An 18,281-nucleotide genomic window follows, 5' to 3' on the forward strand; every position below is an offset into this window, starting at 1 on the left:
CATTGCAGGAGGTTTTGATCCCTGGTCTGTGATCTCTGTGGTATCTACATGATCTCGGACCCTAACTAGGCGAGTTGGCGGGGGGGGAATAAACAAAAGCATTAATGATTTAAAAAACATTAAAAGCACACTAAGTGGCAAAATGCTTAATCGCACTTGGAACAAGTGCGATGTTACTGTGTCCAACAAAAGGCAAAATTAAAAAGCTCATCTCATTACATTACTTCACTAAAGGAAATAGCACATTACCTTGGCACCTTCAAGTATGTGGAAGTCCTTCTGAAACACATTCTGAACATCTTGTGGAGTTGAGAATTTAATCCAGCAATAACGTCTGTGAAAGCCTGTATCTTTGTCCTAGTTAGCAGTTTAAAAAAATAAAAATCCAATTACTGTAGCAAATATTCACAGAGGCTGTTAAAGACATTCTACAGGTATTCAATTTAAGGATTCAGAAGTTATCAGAGAAATCAGCACACTTGCTGTTTCAGAAGCCTTTTTCACGCTTCACGACATTTACTGTCATTGACAGCATGCGGGGGCCTAGCAGAGGCTGTTCTCCATCCCTTTCTCTCAATTTGAGTCCTGCAATCCTTAAAAAATTCAAGATTTTAAGTTATAGTTGAAGACTGGAATAATGCATTAGCCAGTTGTTTCAAACTGCAGTAGTTATCTACTATTAAGCCAGTCACAACAGAACTGACATTTAAATGGCTGCCTGATTTGAAAATAAGCCTGCCACAGTACTTGAAAAGCATTCAGCAAGATAAAGCAGCTGGTTAAGACACTAAAAAAGCAGGCTCCAATTTGAGATGACAAACACTAACTGCATGGAAAAGAAAAAAAAAGTTACTTTTAAGAATAATTTACCACTCAGAAAAGACAGTTGTCAATAAATAGGAGAAAATGCAGAAAAGCCAGGATCCCAACTCTGATGCCCATCAGGGTTGACAACAGGTCTGCCACTGAATTCTCTGATCATCAGGCATGACTGCCAACACTTCCAAACACCGGTGAAGTTTTCACCCACAAGGTACTGTATGTAGTCACACTGTCTGGTTTTAGTATCCTAGTGATGTCTTAATTAGGGTGTCTTAATGCTGCTGGCAGATTTTTGTACCTCTAGTGGTTTTAAGCATTAATGAATGCTCCTAAAGTAATCACTGAATCAAAACATACACACATGCATCAGTTCAGCTTTAATCAGTGATGGAGGCAGGTTTACAGTAAGCTGCCAGCTTTTGCAGTGAAGCAAGGCATTCTGTCCTAGGCCTGAGGAACAGAGCATGGCAGGCAGACACCTAAGCTTCGGTGTTCAGAAATAAGCAGACTCTTTCAAACCATCTTTCTCCATTTCCAAACTAGTCCTCAACTGATAGTGAACCCATCAGCTCACTAACTGAAGTTCACCACGCGCTGAGCCTAATTTAACAGACCATTACTTGACACGGAGAAACACCATCAGGCAGGAGAAGCTCTACTCCTTCAGCAATGATCTGCAACTTACCTAATTAGAGTGGGAAATGAAGACTTTTTTTGACTGTTCATCTCTAAGAAACTACACTAGATCCTATTATCCCTGACGTACATGCTCAGTAGATAAATAACCTAAACGGCAGAGGTGTGAAACCTGAAGAGGTTGCGGTTTGTGTTAGCTCTGCGCACTCTGGATGGGGTACGAACCCATAGATGGAAGAGACGGTAGGCTCATACCCACACTTTTAGATTTTTTAGGCCAGTGAGACCAGGCGCATAAACACTTTATTCTTTGTCAGAAGAAAGATAATGCCATGACGGAGAAGCTCAAAGCATTTTTAGGTTAATTATTCAGAAATGGCAGCATCACCAGGATCTGAGGGATGTGCTCTCTAAATGTCTTCCAAAGCCTGTGGAAACCACTAAACTTCAAAGAGGCCTACAGCTTGCAGACACGTGGTGGCACCTACTGGGAGAAGGGACTAAGGGTGGAGAACACCAAAAATCTGACCAGAGTACAAGTGGCTTGCTCCCAGAAAGCGGCTCCAAGGGATGGGGGGAGCTGGCTTCGTGCCAGGGCCCCAGAGGCTCTGGCAACCTAGAGGTTGCCCAGAGAGGTGGCAGAGGCCCCATCCCTGCAGACATTCAAGGCCAGGCTTGATAAGGATCTGAGCAATCTCATCTAGTTGACGTCCCTGCTTACTGCAGGGGCGTTGGACTAGATGACCTTTAAAGGCCCCTTCCAACCCAACACGCTCTATGCTTCCCACCCCACCGGGGCCCACCGAGCACCAGCCGGCGGCTCTTCCCCGTTTGACCGAGAAAACACGAACAGCGTCCTAGAGAACAAGTGGGTACTCACAAACGGCAGCTGGCACCTCTGTACCGACCCGAACTGGGAGAAGTATTCCTTCAGCTCCTCTGTGGGAGAAACGCACACCTGGTTACGCGGGCCCGGTGCAGCCGCGGCCCCCACGGCCTGTGCCGGCATACGCGGCGGGGCCGCCTCCTCCCGCACCAGCCCCGATGAGGGATGAGGGATGAGGGAGTCGGCGCAGACTCACTGCTCGACACCGTCCAGGGAACCTCAGCCACGAAGATGTCGAACATATCGAAGAGTCTCCTGGAGCGACGCCCTGCCGCCCGCACCGCGCTGGCCGCCGCCATCTTGGGAGCTGCGGCGGGAAGGGGGGCAGCCGGCCCCGCCCCGCCACGCCAGCACCGCCCTCCGCCGCTCGGCCAAAATGGCGGCGGCGGCCCTGACCCGGGAGGGCGGGGAGGACGCCTTCCGCCGGCTTTTTCGCTTCTACCGGCAACGCGACGTGTCGGACTTGCGGGGTGTGGTGGACTTCTCCGTGCCGGGGGGCCAGGTAACACTGGGCTCTTCCTGCCCGCGGCGGGCTGCGATCCGAGCTCGTCCCGCCCTCCCAGCGGTGCGGCGGCGTTTCGGCGCGGTGCTGTGGCGGTGTTGCTGCAGTCTCCGCTCTCCACCTGCTGCTTCCCCTCGTGCTCGACGCCACGTCTCTTATGCCGTCCCGTTACGGGCTATAAGGTGCTGCTGAGCCTCTTACGGGTCGCTATAACGTTTAAAAGCGAGCTGCGTGACTAGAGAGGAGCAGCTGAGGGAGGGCTGCGACTCTGAGGGGCCTGGGCCCCGCTGCCCGCCGGACCCTGCAGCAGCTCCCCAAGGGTCCCCACGGGCCGGCTGCCTGTGGGGTTATGGGACCCCGTGTGAGGGCACACGGTGCCATCCCCGCCGCCTCTGGCCAGCACGCCGCCTAGTCGCAGGTTCACCACTTCTGCTTATGTTTATTTACTCCGCATTTAGTTAGCTCTTTACACCACAGTAAGCAGCCTCCAAAGCCTCTAGTTAGAACTGCTTGTTACTTAAGGGAAGCAAAGGAATATGTGAATGGCAAAAAACAAGTTTTTCTCGTGAATGGAAAAAAAGCAAGCTTTGCTCTTGGAGCTGGCACTGTTTCCTGGGCCTACTGGTTCTTGTCTTAGTCCTGAAATATCGGGGGCAGCTGGAGGGGGAGCCGGGATCAGCTTCCTCTGCTGTGCAGTGTGTGCCCAGGGTTCTTGCTGTCTTCCCCTTGGTAAAGTTTTTTTCCCCCTTCCTTACTCCTGTATAATAAACGTTTGGCTTAGCCATCAGGGCAAGTCCAGCCATTGCAGTGGATTAGGGACACGCAATCAGGATAGCAGCAGCTGTCGTGGTTAGTAGTTAACCATGTCTTGAGAAGTGATCTTTTAAACTCATCTTCTGTTTTATCACCTCACAAAAGGATAACAGCTATCTGCTGAGGTATTGTTAACCAGGGATTTTCTCTCTATGAGACTATAGGAAAAAAGGGAGTATAGTTAAAATGAAACTTTGTCTAATTTTTTTATAGTTCAAATGCTTAGCTTTTTCTTTTTACTGTTCTTGTAGAATATATATCTTGCCATTTTTTCAGACTATAATTTTGATATTGTTAAGGGGGCACAAAATCTGATCCATATGAAACTGTTTGAGGCGTTAGCATTACACAAGGGAGTTGTTAACGTTTCAGCCTTTCTTGAGCTTGCGGCAATCCTTTTATCAAATAAAGGATTCCAGTGTTACAGCCCTTCTGGGTAATTCAAAGTACTTGAAAGCATCACAAGCGTCTGTCCCATCTCCATGTCTTCTTTTTGTGCCTGTTACCTTCTAAGATCAGTTGATAGCTTACTAGTGAAAGCATCTTTTATTTGTCTTTCCCTCAGGTTAAAAACATCTGGCTTTTCTCTTTAAGAGCAGCTACAGGCCAGGCAGATTGGCCCAGATACTATTGTTCCTTTTCTCTTAGAAAACTGCTTTGAGTGATTGAGCTCTTCAGTGAAGTGTGACCTACCCCAGCTGCCCTGCTACCAGGCTTATTTAGCTGATTCAGCAAATGTAATTCTTCAGCATAGAAACAGCTCCTGTTCTCCAGAAGTCCTGGCAGCAGCTGGTGTGTAAGCAGTTTGAGAAAGCAGAGAGGTGGCAGAGTCTTAGTCAAAGGAAGAGCCTTCCTGAGGATGTTCTGCAGACAGGACTCTGACTTAAGCTCTTCCAGGCTGGCAGTCGCAAAGCTGCTTTTGGCAGAGAGCTGAAAGTGGGTGAAACTGAGCATGTTTCCAGAAGCTGCTGCCCAGCACTAGTTTAGAGTTTTCTTACAAATTCTATGTACATAATTTAGACCCGTTGCTCAGAAGACGTGAACCAGAGCTGTCAGCCTGCAGAGAGACTGATTTACACATTCACCACTGCACAGTCTGCATACAAAGGCCTTAATTTCATATACACTTTAAATTGTCTTAAACAAAGTCTTGCCTGTCTCTGCTTGCTTATTCCCGCTGTGTCTGGCCAGCTCTTTCTTTGGCCTGTACTTTTGCACAGCCATGTGGAGAGCTGGACTGGGAAATTAAGCCAGAGCAAAACAAACCTGCCTCTACCCTCCCCTCCCTAAGGTGGTTCCCAGTCCTAAGGGAAGAAGGGAGTGGGAACACAGTGGAAGAATTTGGCTTTTTTCCGTAAGTGTTAGCTTATTGCAGCTTAAATACATGTGACCCAAGAGAATGTGTCAAGAAAATATATCTTGCTAAGCCTTGAGCTGTTGACCCTGCTGTTGGAAACAAAAGTGGCAATGTGGTATTCAGAATTTACAGAGTTTCTGCAGTCCTTCACATCAGACAACTTTGGCCACTTCATCACTGTACTACTACTCCTGTAAATTACAGGTGAGAGTAGTCATCTACCCTATGGGATCATGAGCAACTTGTATTTGGAAATGTTCTTTGAAGGTATAAAGTGTCATGGGTACTAAATACTGCTCTGTAATGGAGATGGATAACTATCAGAATGTTTTTTAATTATGAGGCTGTACTGTATAAATGGTATGTATAGTGCCAAACTCTTTCTCATTGGTATAAATCATTTGTTATGAATGGAGGACATCTCTCCAAAGCCCTAAGTATTGTAAAAACTTGTAGGTACCTTTTGATTCTTGTGTTGAGTACATACTGGCTCCGTTAGCAACATGCTCTTTTCTGGTCACAGTTGCTTAGACGATAGTTCTGTGGTACAGTTGGCATTTTCACAAGACTTACCTTGGAATATGGTAGTACTCTTTCTTATAAGTGCTATTTTTGGGTGGGTTTTGTATTTCTTCCTTCTTTTTTTTCTTTTTTCTTTTTTTTTTTTTTTTTAACCAGATCTATTTTCTTTTGCCAGGTGTTCAGATCACAGCTCAGTATTTCTTCAGTCAGTGATCAAGATGCCTACAGAGCAGGTTTACAGCCAGTTAGCCAGTGGAAAGCCTATGGCCTCACTGGGTATCCGGGTAGGTATTTCTGATTTCAAGAAAAATTAAACACAACCTTGTTGCTTTGGATTCAGGCATCTTCTATCTTATGTTCCTTGCTTTGCCTGAAAATATATTTTGGTTTGCCTAAATTTTAATGTTATTTTAAGTGCAGTAGGACAAGTGAGGGTGGGATATGAAGGTGAGAGCAGAAGGGGCAGTTGTTTCACAGTCTTTCATCATCCCTCATGAGAATGGATTCCTGTTGCCTTTGATAGAGATTTTATATTTCTATAGCATCTACTTTTTCTTGACATAAATTATGAAAATTAGATAAGTGACTGAAATACAGTAATTTCAAGGCATCTACTTGCTGATGTAAAACACTGAGTACAATAAGTGAATAAGAACCTCTTGTCCTGTTCATTAGGCAGGTTATTGCAAAAACTGAAATGGATCTTAGGTTTGCAGGTCACCTGGTAGAATCACAGAAAGATGTTATGTTGGAAGGGACCTCCAGAGGTCTAGTCCAAGTCCCTGCTTAAAGCGGGGTCAAGTTGAAAGTTAGATCAGGTTGCTCAGAGCTTTGTATGGATGAGATTTGGAAATCTTCAAAGATAGAGATTATGCATCCTCTCTGGGCACCTGTTCCAGTGTTTGGCCACTCTTGTTGTGATTTTTTTCACCTTCTATCTAATCAAAATTTGCCTTGCTTTAGTTTGTGACTGTTGCCTCTCTTAATCTTGCTGTTTACCTCTGAGAAGAATCTGGCTCCATCTTCTCTATGATGCCCTGCTAGGTAGCTCATACTAATGCAGGCCACTGTGTAATCACCTTTATTGATGCAGGGGTACGCTACTGACATGTGCTCAATTTGTCCTCCAGGGCCCCCTCCTGCTTTGATACCGAGCTGCTTCCTGGTCCTCAGGCCGTAGTGTTGCATGGGGTTATTCTGCTGCAGGTGCACGATTATCACTGTTGAACTTCCAGAGGTTCTTGTTGGCTCGTTCCTTCAGTTTGTCAAGGTCCCTTTCAGTGGCAGCAGTAGCCTCCAGCATATCCACTGCTGCCCCAGTTTAGCGTTATCCGTAAGCGTGATGAGGGTAAGAGTCCTATTGTCCAGGTTGCTGATGTAGTTACCGGTCTTCACCCCAGTATCAGCCTGAGAAATGCAGCCCATAATGACACTGGTTAGACTTTGAACCATCAAATCACTCTTCTTTAAGCCTGGTGGCCCAGCCAGCTTTTGCTCACCTTTTTAGTTTACCCATAAAATCCATGAGCCCCCAGCTTGACTCCAGTGATGCTGCAGAGGACGGACTGGAAAACTTTGCTAAAGCCAGGGTAAACGGCATCCCCTGCTCTCCCCTTGTCTGGGCATCTCACTGTAGCAGGCAGTAGGGCTGGTTAGGCAAAATTTGCCTTCAGCAAATCCATGCTGGCTGTTCCCAGCCGCCTTGTGTCTGGGAATGGCTATTGTGAAAGTTTGCTCCATAATCTTACCAGGGGTTTTGGTAAGGCTGATGTGTTCGTAGTTTGCCAGGTCCTCTTTATTACAGGGATTTTTGTTTGATTTTTGTTTTTTCTCATGTTTTTTTTGGTTCATTGGGACTGCAATCTGTTTCTGTGTGTGTTGCTATGAAGCCAGCCTACAATTTCTGAAACAGAGGCAGCCACACTAGCCATCTGGCATGGTTAATACACAGGGAATTGAGTAACTTTGGGAGCAAGGTTTCCACCTCTTCTTGCCTCTATAAATTTTTTGTTCCATTTACCTGTCATATTACAGCTGTCCTTGCTTGGTCTCACTTGTCATTTTATGTCTGTCTAAATGTCTTTCCTAGCAATTACATGGAGGGGAGTCACAAGTATTCCATTTAACTACATTTTTCTTCTGCTTTGTCACAGAAAAACTTCTCACTAAAATGAAAAATGAAATGCAAATGCATTAATAAATTCTCGGTCCTATTTAGAATCAAGTCATGTGTGGACAAGAATAACATTTTATCCTTTTCCGGCTACCTTTAACTGGACATCTTGAAGCACTATGAGTTATTTAACCAACTGCCCCACTAGCCCTCTAAAGTAAGTTAGAATTTCTTTAGTTTGGCAAATGGAAGGGAAGTCATTCAGTTTTGTCCCCACAGTAATCAATGAAATATAAGACTAAGGAAGCTGGGTGGATTTCTGTTGTGGTGTTCTGAGTTCTGCGAGATGTGGGTAATGCTGTCTTTGGGTCTTACTGACACAAATTGGTTTTATGAGGGGTTGTTCTTGTTGCTAGACACTTATGTGTCTTAACCTTCCTTTGAATGAAGCTGGAGAGCACTTCCACTAGGTGTAATTTAATTCCTAGTGTGCCACAAGATTTTGCTGCAGTGAGAGAATTGCATCTGCTTCCTCAAGGCAGATTCCTTCATTATACAGATCCCCAGAGAATTCGTCTTTTGCCCATTCCACTCAGACCAGCTCTTTCCAGGCCATGAGGTTCAATTGTGTTGCCTTCAAAGCTTGACTGTGGTTGTTCTTCAGTCAGCTCAGAAAGATTGCTACAGAAATATATTTCTTAGTCTTCTCCCTCGTAGGTGTGATAAGTCACTGATTTCTAGCACTATTGGCCCTACCAGAAACTATTATCCTTGAACAAGGAGACCTTTTCACTCTCTACAACTACCTAAAGGAGATTGTATTGAGGTGGGGGTTGGTCTCTTCTCCCAGGTAACAAGTGATAGGACAAGAGGAAATGGCCTCAAGTTGCGCCAGGGGAGATTTAGGATGGATATTGGGTAAAATTTCTTCACTGAAAGGGTTATCAAACATGGTAACAGGCTGCCCGGGGAAGTGGTTGAGTCACTGTCCCTGGAGGTATCTAAAAGACTGGTAGATGTGGTGCTTAGGGACATGGTTCAGGGTTGGTTTTGGCAGTGTTAGGTTAATGGTTGGACTTGATGATCTTAAAGGTCCCTTCCAACCTAGACAATTCTATGATTAGTGTAGAATTTTATAGTAAAACTCTGCAACTGTTAGAAATTCAGGGATTTCTGCCTTTCTTGACACCAGAAATGTAGCAGTAACCCACTTCTTAGTTGTTCTCGCTTTTGTAAATCTAGACTAATCTGGTTTCTTAGGAGTAAGCAATGATAGGTCTGGAGAGACATGAGCATGTTCTAAGCTTCTGATAAGAGTCATAAAATTTGGATTCTTGTTCTCAGCTATATGTGTAACTAGCCCTCCTGGCTTCAATTTCTTCATTAATACGTGGAGATAATACATACATAGTAGAGCATAATTTCATGAATTCAGTAAAGTGCTTTGAGAACCCCACATCAAAAGCTGTAGATGGGAAAGGCAATATTTTTACTCTGCTGTATGCAGAGGCTAACAGAAAGTAAATTTAACGCTTCTGGCAAAGAAACTTCTTGTAACCAGACCTATGAGAAGGCTGCCATAGTCTGAAGGTGCAGGGAATGGGGTGAAATGAATGACAGTATATTATTAATACACTGAAGGCTCTTTTTCTAACCAGTTAATTTAATCTTGTGAGGTCTGAGAGATACGCTGGCAGGGAGCTTTTTCTGTGCTTTTATTACCACTTTCATAAGGCCACAAGGCAAGTTTGTATCCTACTGAGACTCCTTGCCTTGCTTCTTCCTTTTTCATCTATTTTTGTCTCCGTTTAACTCGATGTGACTGAGAAGTTCAAAAAGACACAGTTCAAAAACCTTGAAACCTCCTTTTCCTTTGTTCCTCATATACCCTTATCTTTCTTTGTATGTGAAGTTTGTGTTGGCAAGTCTTACTGAATTGACTGTCTTTGAGAGAGTGCCTTGATTCTCAGAGTAGGTACAATACGGATTAATAGTATCTTCCCATCAGACACTCATTCATCAATACCGTTGACCCTGGCCTGGAAGGGAATACCCCTGGAAGGAAATCCCCCCTGGGACGCTGGGGAGAAAATTCCAGTGAAGAATCCTGTTAGCACTCCTGGTGATGGTAGATCTTACGTCGAGGACTCTTTTCTGTTAAGATATAGACCAAATCAATCCATTACATCTCTGCTAACCGTCTTATTTGGGCTGCTGCTTGAACTGTGCCTGAGGTGCCTGGCTAAATGAATGTGCAGACTAGCTACATGTTTATTTTGTTTTGTTAATTAATAATGACTGCAAACTATTTGCAGTCAGCAACAAGCAGTTCGGGATTTAATTTGACTTTCGTCCCCCTTGATGAGTATTACCATACCAAAATACAAAGATGGATACAGACAGGATGGGTGAAGCAAAGGAGTGGACAGTTTATGTTACTAGAGACCAGCTCGTGGACTGCTCTCTGCAGTTCATGACACTGAAGTAGCAATAAGAAGACAGTATGAGTTCAGAGGCAGTGACAAGGTTAGCATCTAGTAAAACTAGGCCAGAATTACTTTAACTTTGCAGGGTTCAAGAGAAAAATCTTGCTGAATCATTTCAAAATCAAATTTACTCCAAAGCAATTGGCTTTCCAAGTTCTCACTCCTTTATCTAGCTGTAATCAATATGCCTTACACAGACACTTCCTTTATTGTCATTTTTTACTTAAACCAGTGTTGGTTGCCCTCCCTACCTTCTACCATTTGTATGTACTGGGAAAAAAAACAATAGGTTTTAACTGTTCAGACCTGTTAATAGATTTAATCAGCTTGCATGAAAAGTCAGCGGTTGTATGTCTAAGGTATTTTTTCAGTACCTCTGACCCCTGACCTTTGCTCTAGTTTTATAAAAAACAGGGAAATGCCTAATCATACTTTCTCCCCACCTCCTCTCTTTTTCTCCGCGGTCAGGGTTTATTTTCATACCAAACCCTTTCCTTCCGGGCTGCCAGCGTCACTGGGTGAAACAGTGTCTCAAGCTATACCCCCAGAAACCCAATGTCTGCAACCTGGACCTGCACATGGCTCCTGAGAAGACCGTTGACTTGTGGGGACAGAGCAAGGAGCAGCTGAGGTAAGTCCACAATAACCTTTAGTGGTCAAAACTAACGGAGCCAGAGGGTCTCAGCTCTGAGAAAGTCTAAGAAAAATGAGCAGGGAAGGGAAGCTGAAAAAGATTGTGTACATGCTGGCAGTATACGGATGGTGTCAGGCATGCCAAGTTAAAGATGGATTTTTCATGGCTTGATGTGCATCTTTGTTAATTCTCTGCTTTCACACTGTCAATGGGATTTTCTAGTAGCAAATTATTCCAAAGCCATCAGTCAAATGTAAAGTAGTGACCCTGGCTGATATGGTGCTTGGAAGCTTGCTAAGCTTAGCTACAAGTGGAACCATGAGGTGCCTCTAGGCCTGTTTTCCTGAGGCAAAAGGGATCCTTTCCAAACACCGCTCTCATGCTAGCTCTTCTTCCCAGTAAGCCGTCAGACCTAGTATGCTGTAACTGAAAGGCTGTTATCTGCATTATTTTTTTTTTTAACATCTCAAGTCAGATAGCTTCTGTGGTTTTCTTTTCCAGAGTATTTCTTTGGTTTGGTTAGAGTTTTGTTTTATGGGGGTTTTGTTGTTGTTTGTTTGTTTTTTTCATTCAATCTGAGATAGCGATTAAATGTACAATTTTCATGGCAATCCTGCTTACTCTGAAAGGTTCTCGCAGGTTCAGGGTTCTGTGGCTGGTGCAGCTGCCTTTCCTCTACCTGATTTGAAGTTAATGGAGAATTTGTCCAAGTTTTGAAGTCAAGTAGAAAGTTTTAAAGTCCAAGTTTTTTAAGACTTTTTTTTTTAGTCACATGTAAAAATACATACAAGATAGATGCTGTTGACAGTACACAATTTTTTTAGTTATTTGGGTATTTATCATTATCTTGTTGATTTCACTGCTCAGTTTTCCATAACAATTGTTTCATGTGATGGAGTGACCAGAGTTCCCTACAACTCTTATCTTCCACCTGTCTCTTAGTAAAATTGACATGCTGAGATTTTTCTTCAAAAGTACTCTTAACATCTACAAGATATGGAATAGCAGAAGCAAGATTTGGACTTCTAAATATTTGCACCTAGGAGAGAAGTTATGCCCCCACTTGTGTTTTCCAGACTTAGTCAGAATTAGTTACAGAAACTCAGACGCCTTTTTTGTGTTCCATCAAGGATGAAAAATTGTTCTTTGAAAGTATTGTGTGTTGTGCCCTACAGCTGAAAAAAGTGAGGTACTGTTCCAGCTTGACAGGGCTCTCCCAGCAGCACCTCCTGTGTGCACAGAGAATGATCAGAACAGAGGTTAATTTGCAGCTGAATTCAGTTCAGTTGAAAATAGCGTTTGGAAGAGTGATGGCTGGCAGAAACAGTGGCAGTTTTATTAAGCGCTTGCCTGAGTCTTCAAGTGAGCAAACTGCTGTATTTGTGCTTTTACCTAGGGGACAGCGGATCAAACTAGCCAACTTGTCTAGTATCTGGAGTGAGAGCCTTTCAGGGAGGGGAGAAACAGAGTGCTTAACTAAAAAGAGGTCTACTGCCAAGATTGGACACAACTTTAATGCTTTTTAGAGCCATCAGGAAGATGTATAAATGTGCTTGAGTTGTGTCTTATCTGCTTTTTTCAGGATGCAGGAATCACAAGGTAGGGATAGTCCTTACAGTTCCTAGAAATGTACACTATGCTCTCTTCACAAAATGGAGTTTGGGTATTTTTGTTAGTGGTGGGGACAATTAAAAGCATAAAAGGGAGTAGGGCATCCCTACAAGCGATATATATCCTTGTGTATAAGGAAAAGCGTGGGGGGATTTTATAGATGCAATCATTTACCAGTCAATAAAGAAAAAAGTGAGCTTGAGACCAAAGCCCTCCTGCTGTTCAGTCCTGTTCTCTTTCGAACGTAGTTATACCAGAAGTTCTCTGTGCTTTTTTGCATTGTTCCTAGAGATGAATAACACTCAGACTTTCTTCTCCTTAGCAATCATATGTGAAATCATGTGCAAAATACTAAGTTCTGGGAATAAGGACCCACCGAGCATATTAGGGTTCCTGCTGTTGTGCAAACACTCTAGCACTGTAGTGACAGAAGAAGGGCACTTTCAAAAAGCATGTGCTAAAAATGTTTAATTATGAACATTAAGTTTGTCGATTGAAAGATGCAGAGGAATGAGTTTGGGGCTCTCCCTTTTCTAAATGATGTGTTACCTGCTTGTAGGCTCCATAAATTGTACCAAGTGGCATGTATTTGACTGTTACTTTGTTGCTGCATGATAGTAATTGCAGTTGCTATTAGCCTATGAGAAAGATGAAAACCGGAAAGATTACTTTCTTTCAATAATCAGTGAGCTATGAGAAATTACTAAAGGTAAAGGCCTTTTACTTCTGTTCCTGATTTAGCTTAGGAGCTATCATTACGCTATAGGTGAAGGGCAGAAACAAGCTGTGTATCCAGGTAGAAATGCACATGCGCACATTAAATGCAGATGATTGGCTAAGACTTGACCATGGCAGCACAAATATGAATCTCTATATGAGAGCCAACCATCTGGTGCTACTGTTGATCATGATGTTCCGCGTACATTTCCCTTTTCTTTCTTTACCATAACACATAACTTAGTTTGAGGAAAAAAAGCTGAAATTGGTGAAATAAGTGGAGTAGAAGATAGATGTGTACCTTCCTTTTTGTATTTGTCACTAGGATATTTTTATTTGATTTACTATAGCAATACGCCTAGTAACTTTTTAAGGACTTTTCGGTAGGCCATAGTAAAAGGCCATCCCTGAGGTCTCTTTCTGCCTTCAGCACCTTCAACTAAGAATGTTAAATTGGTGTGTGACTTCATATTACTGAGTCCCTCTGCATTAGGGTTGTCACTTGAGAAGAGCAGTTTTTTGTCCTGTATAGCACTCTGGATAGGAGACACCTGTGATCTAGACTTCTTGACATTACAAGAAGTGCATGATCATAGCTAGAGCAGTCTTGCTTCTTACTGAACACTGAGTCAGTCCATCATGAGTCCATAAAAGTACCATGTAGTAGAACTAATGGTCCTTTGCAGTATATGCAGCTTGATATGTTTCACTGTCAGGGAAAACATTTTCCTTCCTTGTCATTTTCCATGAAGTGCCTAGAATATTTTTTCCTTGTGTTTGCAGCCTTAGATTTTCACGGGTTCTGTTCTTTCACTTTCAGGTGCTCAAATAGTCCGTGCTTAATTCTGACTTCTAAATCTACACCAGTTCATTGTGTTGTCTCCATGTGATAACCAGTTATGTACCACGTTGAAAATACAAGCTTTCAAACTGACAGCATTTGTCAGTAGGCTATAGCTTGCACAGATGTCATGAGCTGAATTTTCAAGGTCTTTGGAGGAAAAAAATAATGCCACTGAAAATAAAAGTTTAGCATTGATAGTTTTAATAGGCTGTCATAGGGATCAGTGAATCTCATTACTGCATGCTGCACTACCACAAGCCCCCTCAGAAATTAACACACATCCTATTTCTTTCCATTTTGTCTTTGCAGAAGGAAAGGTTCCAGTAAATGGGAGCCCAGAAGCTTATTGGAGAAACTGCGCTGGGTGACCCTTGGTTACCATTATAATTGGGATACTAAGGTATTGAAATTAAATTCTTCTCCATTTTTCTTAGCTGTAAGCACTCAGAACGGCAGATAGAGGAGGGTATCATGGAATAAAATGCTCATGATCCTACAAAACAGTCTTGAGGAAAGGCTCTAACAAACCATGCTTGTAAGAATGTTTCAATCTGTGTTAGTTTACTGTGAAGGATTTAACAACTAAAGTCCATTGCTGCGTTCTTTCCTTTGAAAGGTAACATGGTAGCATATACTCAGCTCTAGACCTGTAACTATTTCAGGGTAAGTTAGCATTTTTACCTACCAAAAGGGATGGTCACAAAAGCATTGTGAACTACTTGCAGTGAGAATGACCTTGGTGCTTGAGGACAGCTACTTCTAAGACACTACTCCTCTTGCAAGGGGTGAGCGAGAGCAGGAAGAGGCTGCTGCTGATGTGACTTTGAACTTAAGAGTCTGAACCAGTATAGTACAGTCTCACCAACTAACAGCCGTTTTGGGGCTCCTGACCAAAATAAACTTTTTCATGAGACTGAGTCAGAGGGAGGCTGAGAAAGGATGGCAGAGCGACTATGCAGTCTTGTCAGTATATTGCAGATGCTTAACTAACTCTGCTTGCAGCCTTACATTTACCAGGTCAACCTTAATAAAAACTTGGTTATTCCCTTCCAGTCTTCTCAGAATCCCTCATAGGAGAGAGAAAAAGTAGGTTTGCAATTGATTCCTGTTTGTCTTATTTTTCGAAGAAGGAACAAAGAGGCTCGTTTCAGAGCTCTGTTAATGAGATACAGAACTGTCTTTCCATTGGCATTTCTAGGTAGTGACCAAGTAGATCCTCAGGATGTTGGTACTAATCTTACTGACTTCAAATTTGCCATCCAGATACAATGATTAACTCCACGATTAATTAATCTCTGGCAGTCTCAGTATGGGCCCAGAATTAAATGATAAGAGGTAAACTTGCTGTGATTCTGCCAATGTTGTAGTAATTTTCCAGGCAAATATGATGTCCTTTTCCATGACTGTCAGCCAAACTTCTGAGTGCTCATTCAATGTTTGTTTCCAGTTGCATTTGCGGCTCTGATGTTCTGGGTGTGTTTGGTTTTGTTTTGTTTTTCTGCTCTCCTTCCTCCAGAAGTACTCAGCAAATCACCACACTCCTTTCCCCTCAGACCTTGCATTCCTGTCAGAACAAGTGGCCGCAGCCTGTGGGTTCCGGGGTTTCCAAGCCCAAGCAGGGATCTTGAACTACTATCATTTTGACTCTTCATTGGGAATTCATGCAGATGAGTCTGAACTAGACCATTCTCGACCCCTTTTATCATTCAGGTGAGTAGAGGAAAGCACTTGAGTGTTGTGGAAGGATAGTTGGCTTTTTTTTTTCCTATGCTTGCATGTGGTTATAGGAATGTGGTATGATATAGTTTGCTAATCGGGTATGTAATCTTCACTCTCTGAAGACTTGAATAGTAGGAAGCTGTAGCTCAAGGGCATGGTTTTTTTCTTTGAAGACTGCTTGAATAGTATGAATGTGGCACCTGAAGTGGAAGAGCTCTTTGCACAGAGCACAGTTCTGTTCTAAAGCAGCAGAGTGGCAATTGGGTACTAGCAGGCAAGGATGCAATAGCTCAGCAGAGCTTCTGACCTGGCAGGGCAACTGCTCACACTATGCTTACCTTGAACCAGGCCTCTTAGTCTGTTTTCCATGTTGTCATTGTAAAGTTGTTACTAGGCATCCATCTGGTTTTCTAGTTTGGGCTTTCTTTTTTATAAGGGGATTTAGCTGCTAATATTTTCTTAGTGTACATATTATTGTTCTCTACCTGAATTTGTTTTCTTTCCTTTCTTCATCTTCATACCATCTCTAGTTTTGGGCAATCCTCGATATTTTTGCTTGGGGGCCTGAAGCGGGAGGAGGCCCCAACAGCAATGTTCATGCACAGTGGAGATATCATGGTGATGTCTGGCTTCAGCCGTCTGCTGTACCATGCGGTCCCCCGGGTCCTCCCCAACCCTGAAGGGACAGCTTTGCCTTCGTGCCTGGACCAAGCGCTTTCTTCAGACCTTCCTGTTGGCTCAGTCATTGAGCACAGCTCTGATGAGGATTGGCAGGTCTGTGCCAAGTACTTGCAGTCTTCCCGCATTAATATGACTATTCGGCAGGTGTTGGCCGAGGGTCAGAAATTTCCAGAGGAATCTGGGACAAACGGAAAGGGCCAAGCACCTTCTGAAGACAATCACCATCAGGAAAACAGCAGAGCCAAGAGACATAAACCAAATACAGACAGCTGAGACCGGGAGATCATGCTGACATGGACTGGACAGGCAACCTCCATGGGGAATTGGGAGCTAGTGTAATCATACGAGAAGTCATTTGTCTGTATTGGGACTAATAAACTTCTGCAGAATAAATGTAGTCCTTCTTGCTGTAAGAAATAGGCTTGGGGAGAAAAAGAATCTAAAAGGAAAAGAATGATAAGTTTGGGACTGGGACTCAGGAGATGAACTCTATTGCTGTTTTGTTGGGGATGTTTACTGGACTTATTTCCCTTTAAAATATGTGTATGTCAGACAATTTTAAGCTTGGTTCAGTGATGCTCATAAAGTATTCTTAATCCTAGGGCAGAAAGTGCTAGCTAAAGATACATAATTGCTATGTGTTAAAGAATCCTATTGGGCATGTAACAAGTATGAGAATAGGCTGCTCTGAGCATGAGACCTACCTGCAGCATTTCCAAGAGAATTACCTTTCCATCAAAAATTGATTCAGTGATCAGAAACCAGCAGCTTCCTCAAGCAAAACCTGCTGTAGTCTTGTGCTCTCCTTTTGTCTGCTTGCACCCCCTCAGCTGCAGCAGAAACTGCTCTTATGAGTGGAACTGAACTTTTTTTTTTTGCATACCTCAGATTTTAGAGAGAAACAATTGGGGGCAATATCTACTCCTCCCAACAGTAAGTGTGCGACTGAGCCCTACATCCCTGTTCTTTCAAAACTGCCCCTTCTTAAGTGCCTGCGGATTGTGGTCTCCAGTCCCAAGCTAGCATCTTTAAGGAACAGAATGACTTGCACGTAGAAGCAATGAAGCTGTACATTAAGTACCAAAACAGAAAAAAAATTAATCAGTGACTATCTCTGTCACCCAAAGATAAATATATGGAAACAAAGAAAAGCACTAGCTTTTGTGCCAGTTCCCTTTAAGACTCAGACCTTCCTATCTGCTTTTTAATGCAATTTTAATTGTTGGAGTGGAATGCACTGTCCCTGGGGTATTTTGTTGCACTTTCCCAATGAATAAACTTACTTGGTTTTTAAATTAAAGATCTCTATCAGTTTTGAGCTGGCTTTTTTCTTCTTTTCTGTTTTTTTTTCCTCCCTGTTAGTTATTTCAGTGTATTGTTAATGCTGCCGCATCCCTTGTGCTGTTCCCTCCAGGCTTCTTTTGGATCTACTGCCTCTGCCATCTGCCAGCTCTGGTGGAGGAGCCCTGCAGACTTTGCTTATGGGCAGTTCAGGGTTTGTTGGGCAGTTTCAGAGAGGTGTTGCCTGCAGTATCAAAGTCCAATTTAATATGTATGTGGCAGCTTTTCCTCATGGGGGAAAGGGTGTCTGGTCTGCTTATTTCATAGCAGGTGAATGTGTGTATGTGTGCTATTAATTCCTTATACAATACTGCAAAGATCTCCGGTAATTTAATTTCTAAAGGAATCAGATGGGGGTTTTAATATCTTATTCTATGCCAGAAATGTGTCCTTTTTGTACCCTAGGCCTGGTGTATTTACAGCTGAGCCCTGGGAGAGTGAATACTATTATGCAGAGAGGTGACAACATGACTAGAAAGGAAAGTTGATGGAGTAAGTCTCAGAAAACAGCAAAGCTCCCTGAGTGGCACCTGAAGGTGGGAAAGGGGAGAGGAGTATTTGTTTTCCTGACAGTGAGAAGGCAGACTCTCTGCTCTT

At 43.2% G+C, this 18,281-nt stretch overlaps 1 protein-coding gene across 1 annotated transcript; it reads left to right on the forward strand.

The window, feature by feature from the left end:
- The first annotated feature begins 2,393 nt into the window (after positions 1-2,393).
- On the forward strand, positions 2,394-17,643 carry ALKBH1 (alkB homolog 1, histone H2A dioxygenase). Its single transcript, XM_054197898.1, has 6 exons — positions 2,394-2,846; positions 5,714-5,822; positions 10,606-10,768; positions 14,253-14,343; positions 15,460-15,653; positions 16,193-17,643. Exons 1-6 carry the CDS (start codon positions 2,517-2,519, stop codon positions 16,614-16,616), a joined length of 1,311 nt encoding a protein of 436 aa, XP_054053873.1. The 5' UTR covers positions 2,394-2,516; the 3' UTR covers positions 16,617-17,643.
- Positions 17,644-18,281: the final 638 nt, after the last annotated feature.

Source organism: Rissa tridactyla, chromosome 4 (assembly GCF_028500815.1).
Source record: "Rissa tridactyla isolate bRisTri1 chromosome 4, bRisTri1.patW.cur.20221130, whole genome shotgun sequence".
Lineage (NCBI taxonomy): Eukaryota > Metazoa > Chordata > Aves > Charadriiformes > Laridae > Rissa > Rissa tridactyla.

Excerpts from the sequence above, each read along its gene's own strand:
- ALKBH1 (XM_054197898.1), top strand. The coding sequence starts at position 2,517 with ATGAGGGAGTCGGCGCAGACTCACTGCTCGACACCGTCCAGGGAACCT. Across the intron at positions 2,847-5,713 it reads TCTCCGTGCCGGGGGGCCAG|GTGTTCAGATCACAGCTCAG; the intron begins GTAACACTGGGC and ends TTCTTTTGCCAG. Across the intron at positions 14,344-15,459 it reads ATTATAATTGGGATACTAAG|AAGTACTCAGCAAATCACCA; the intron begins GTATTGAAATTA and ends TCCTTCCTCCAG.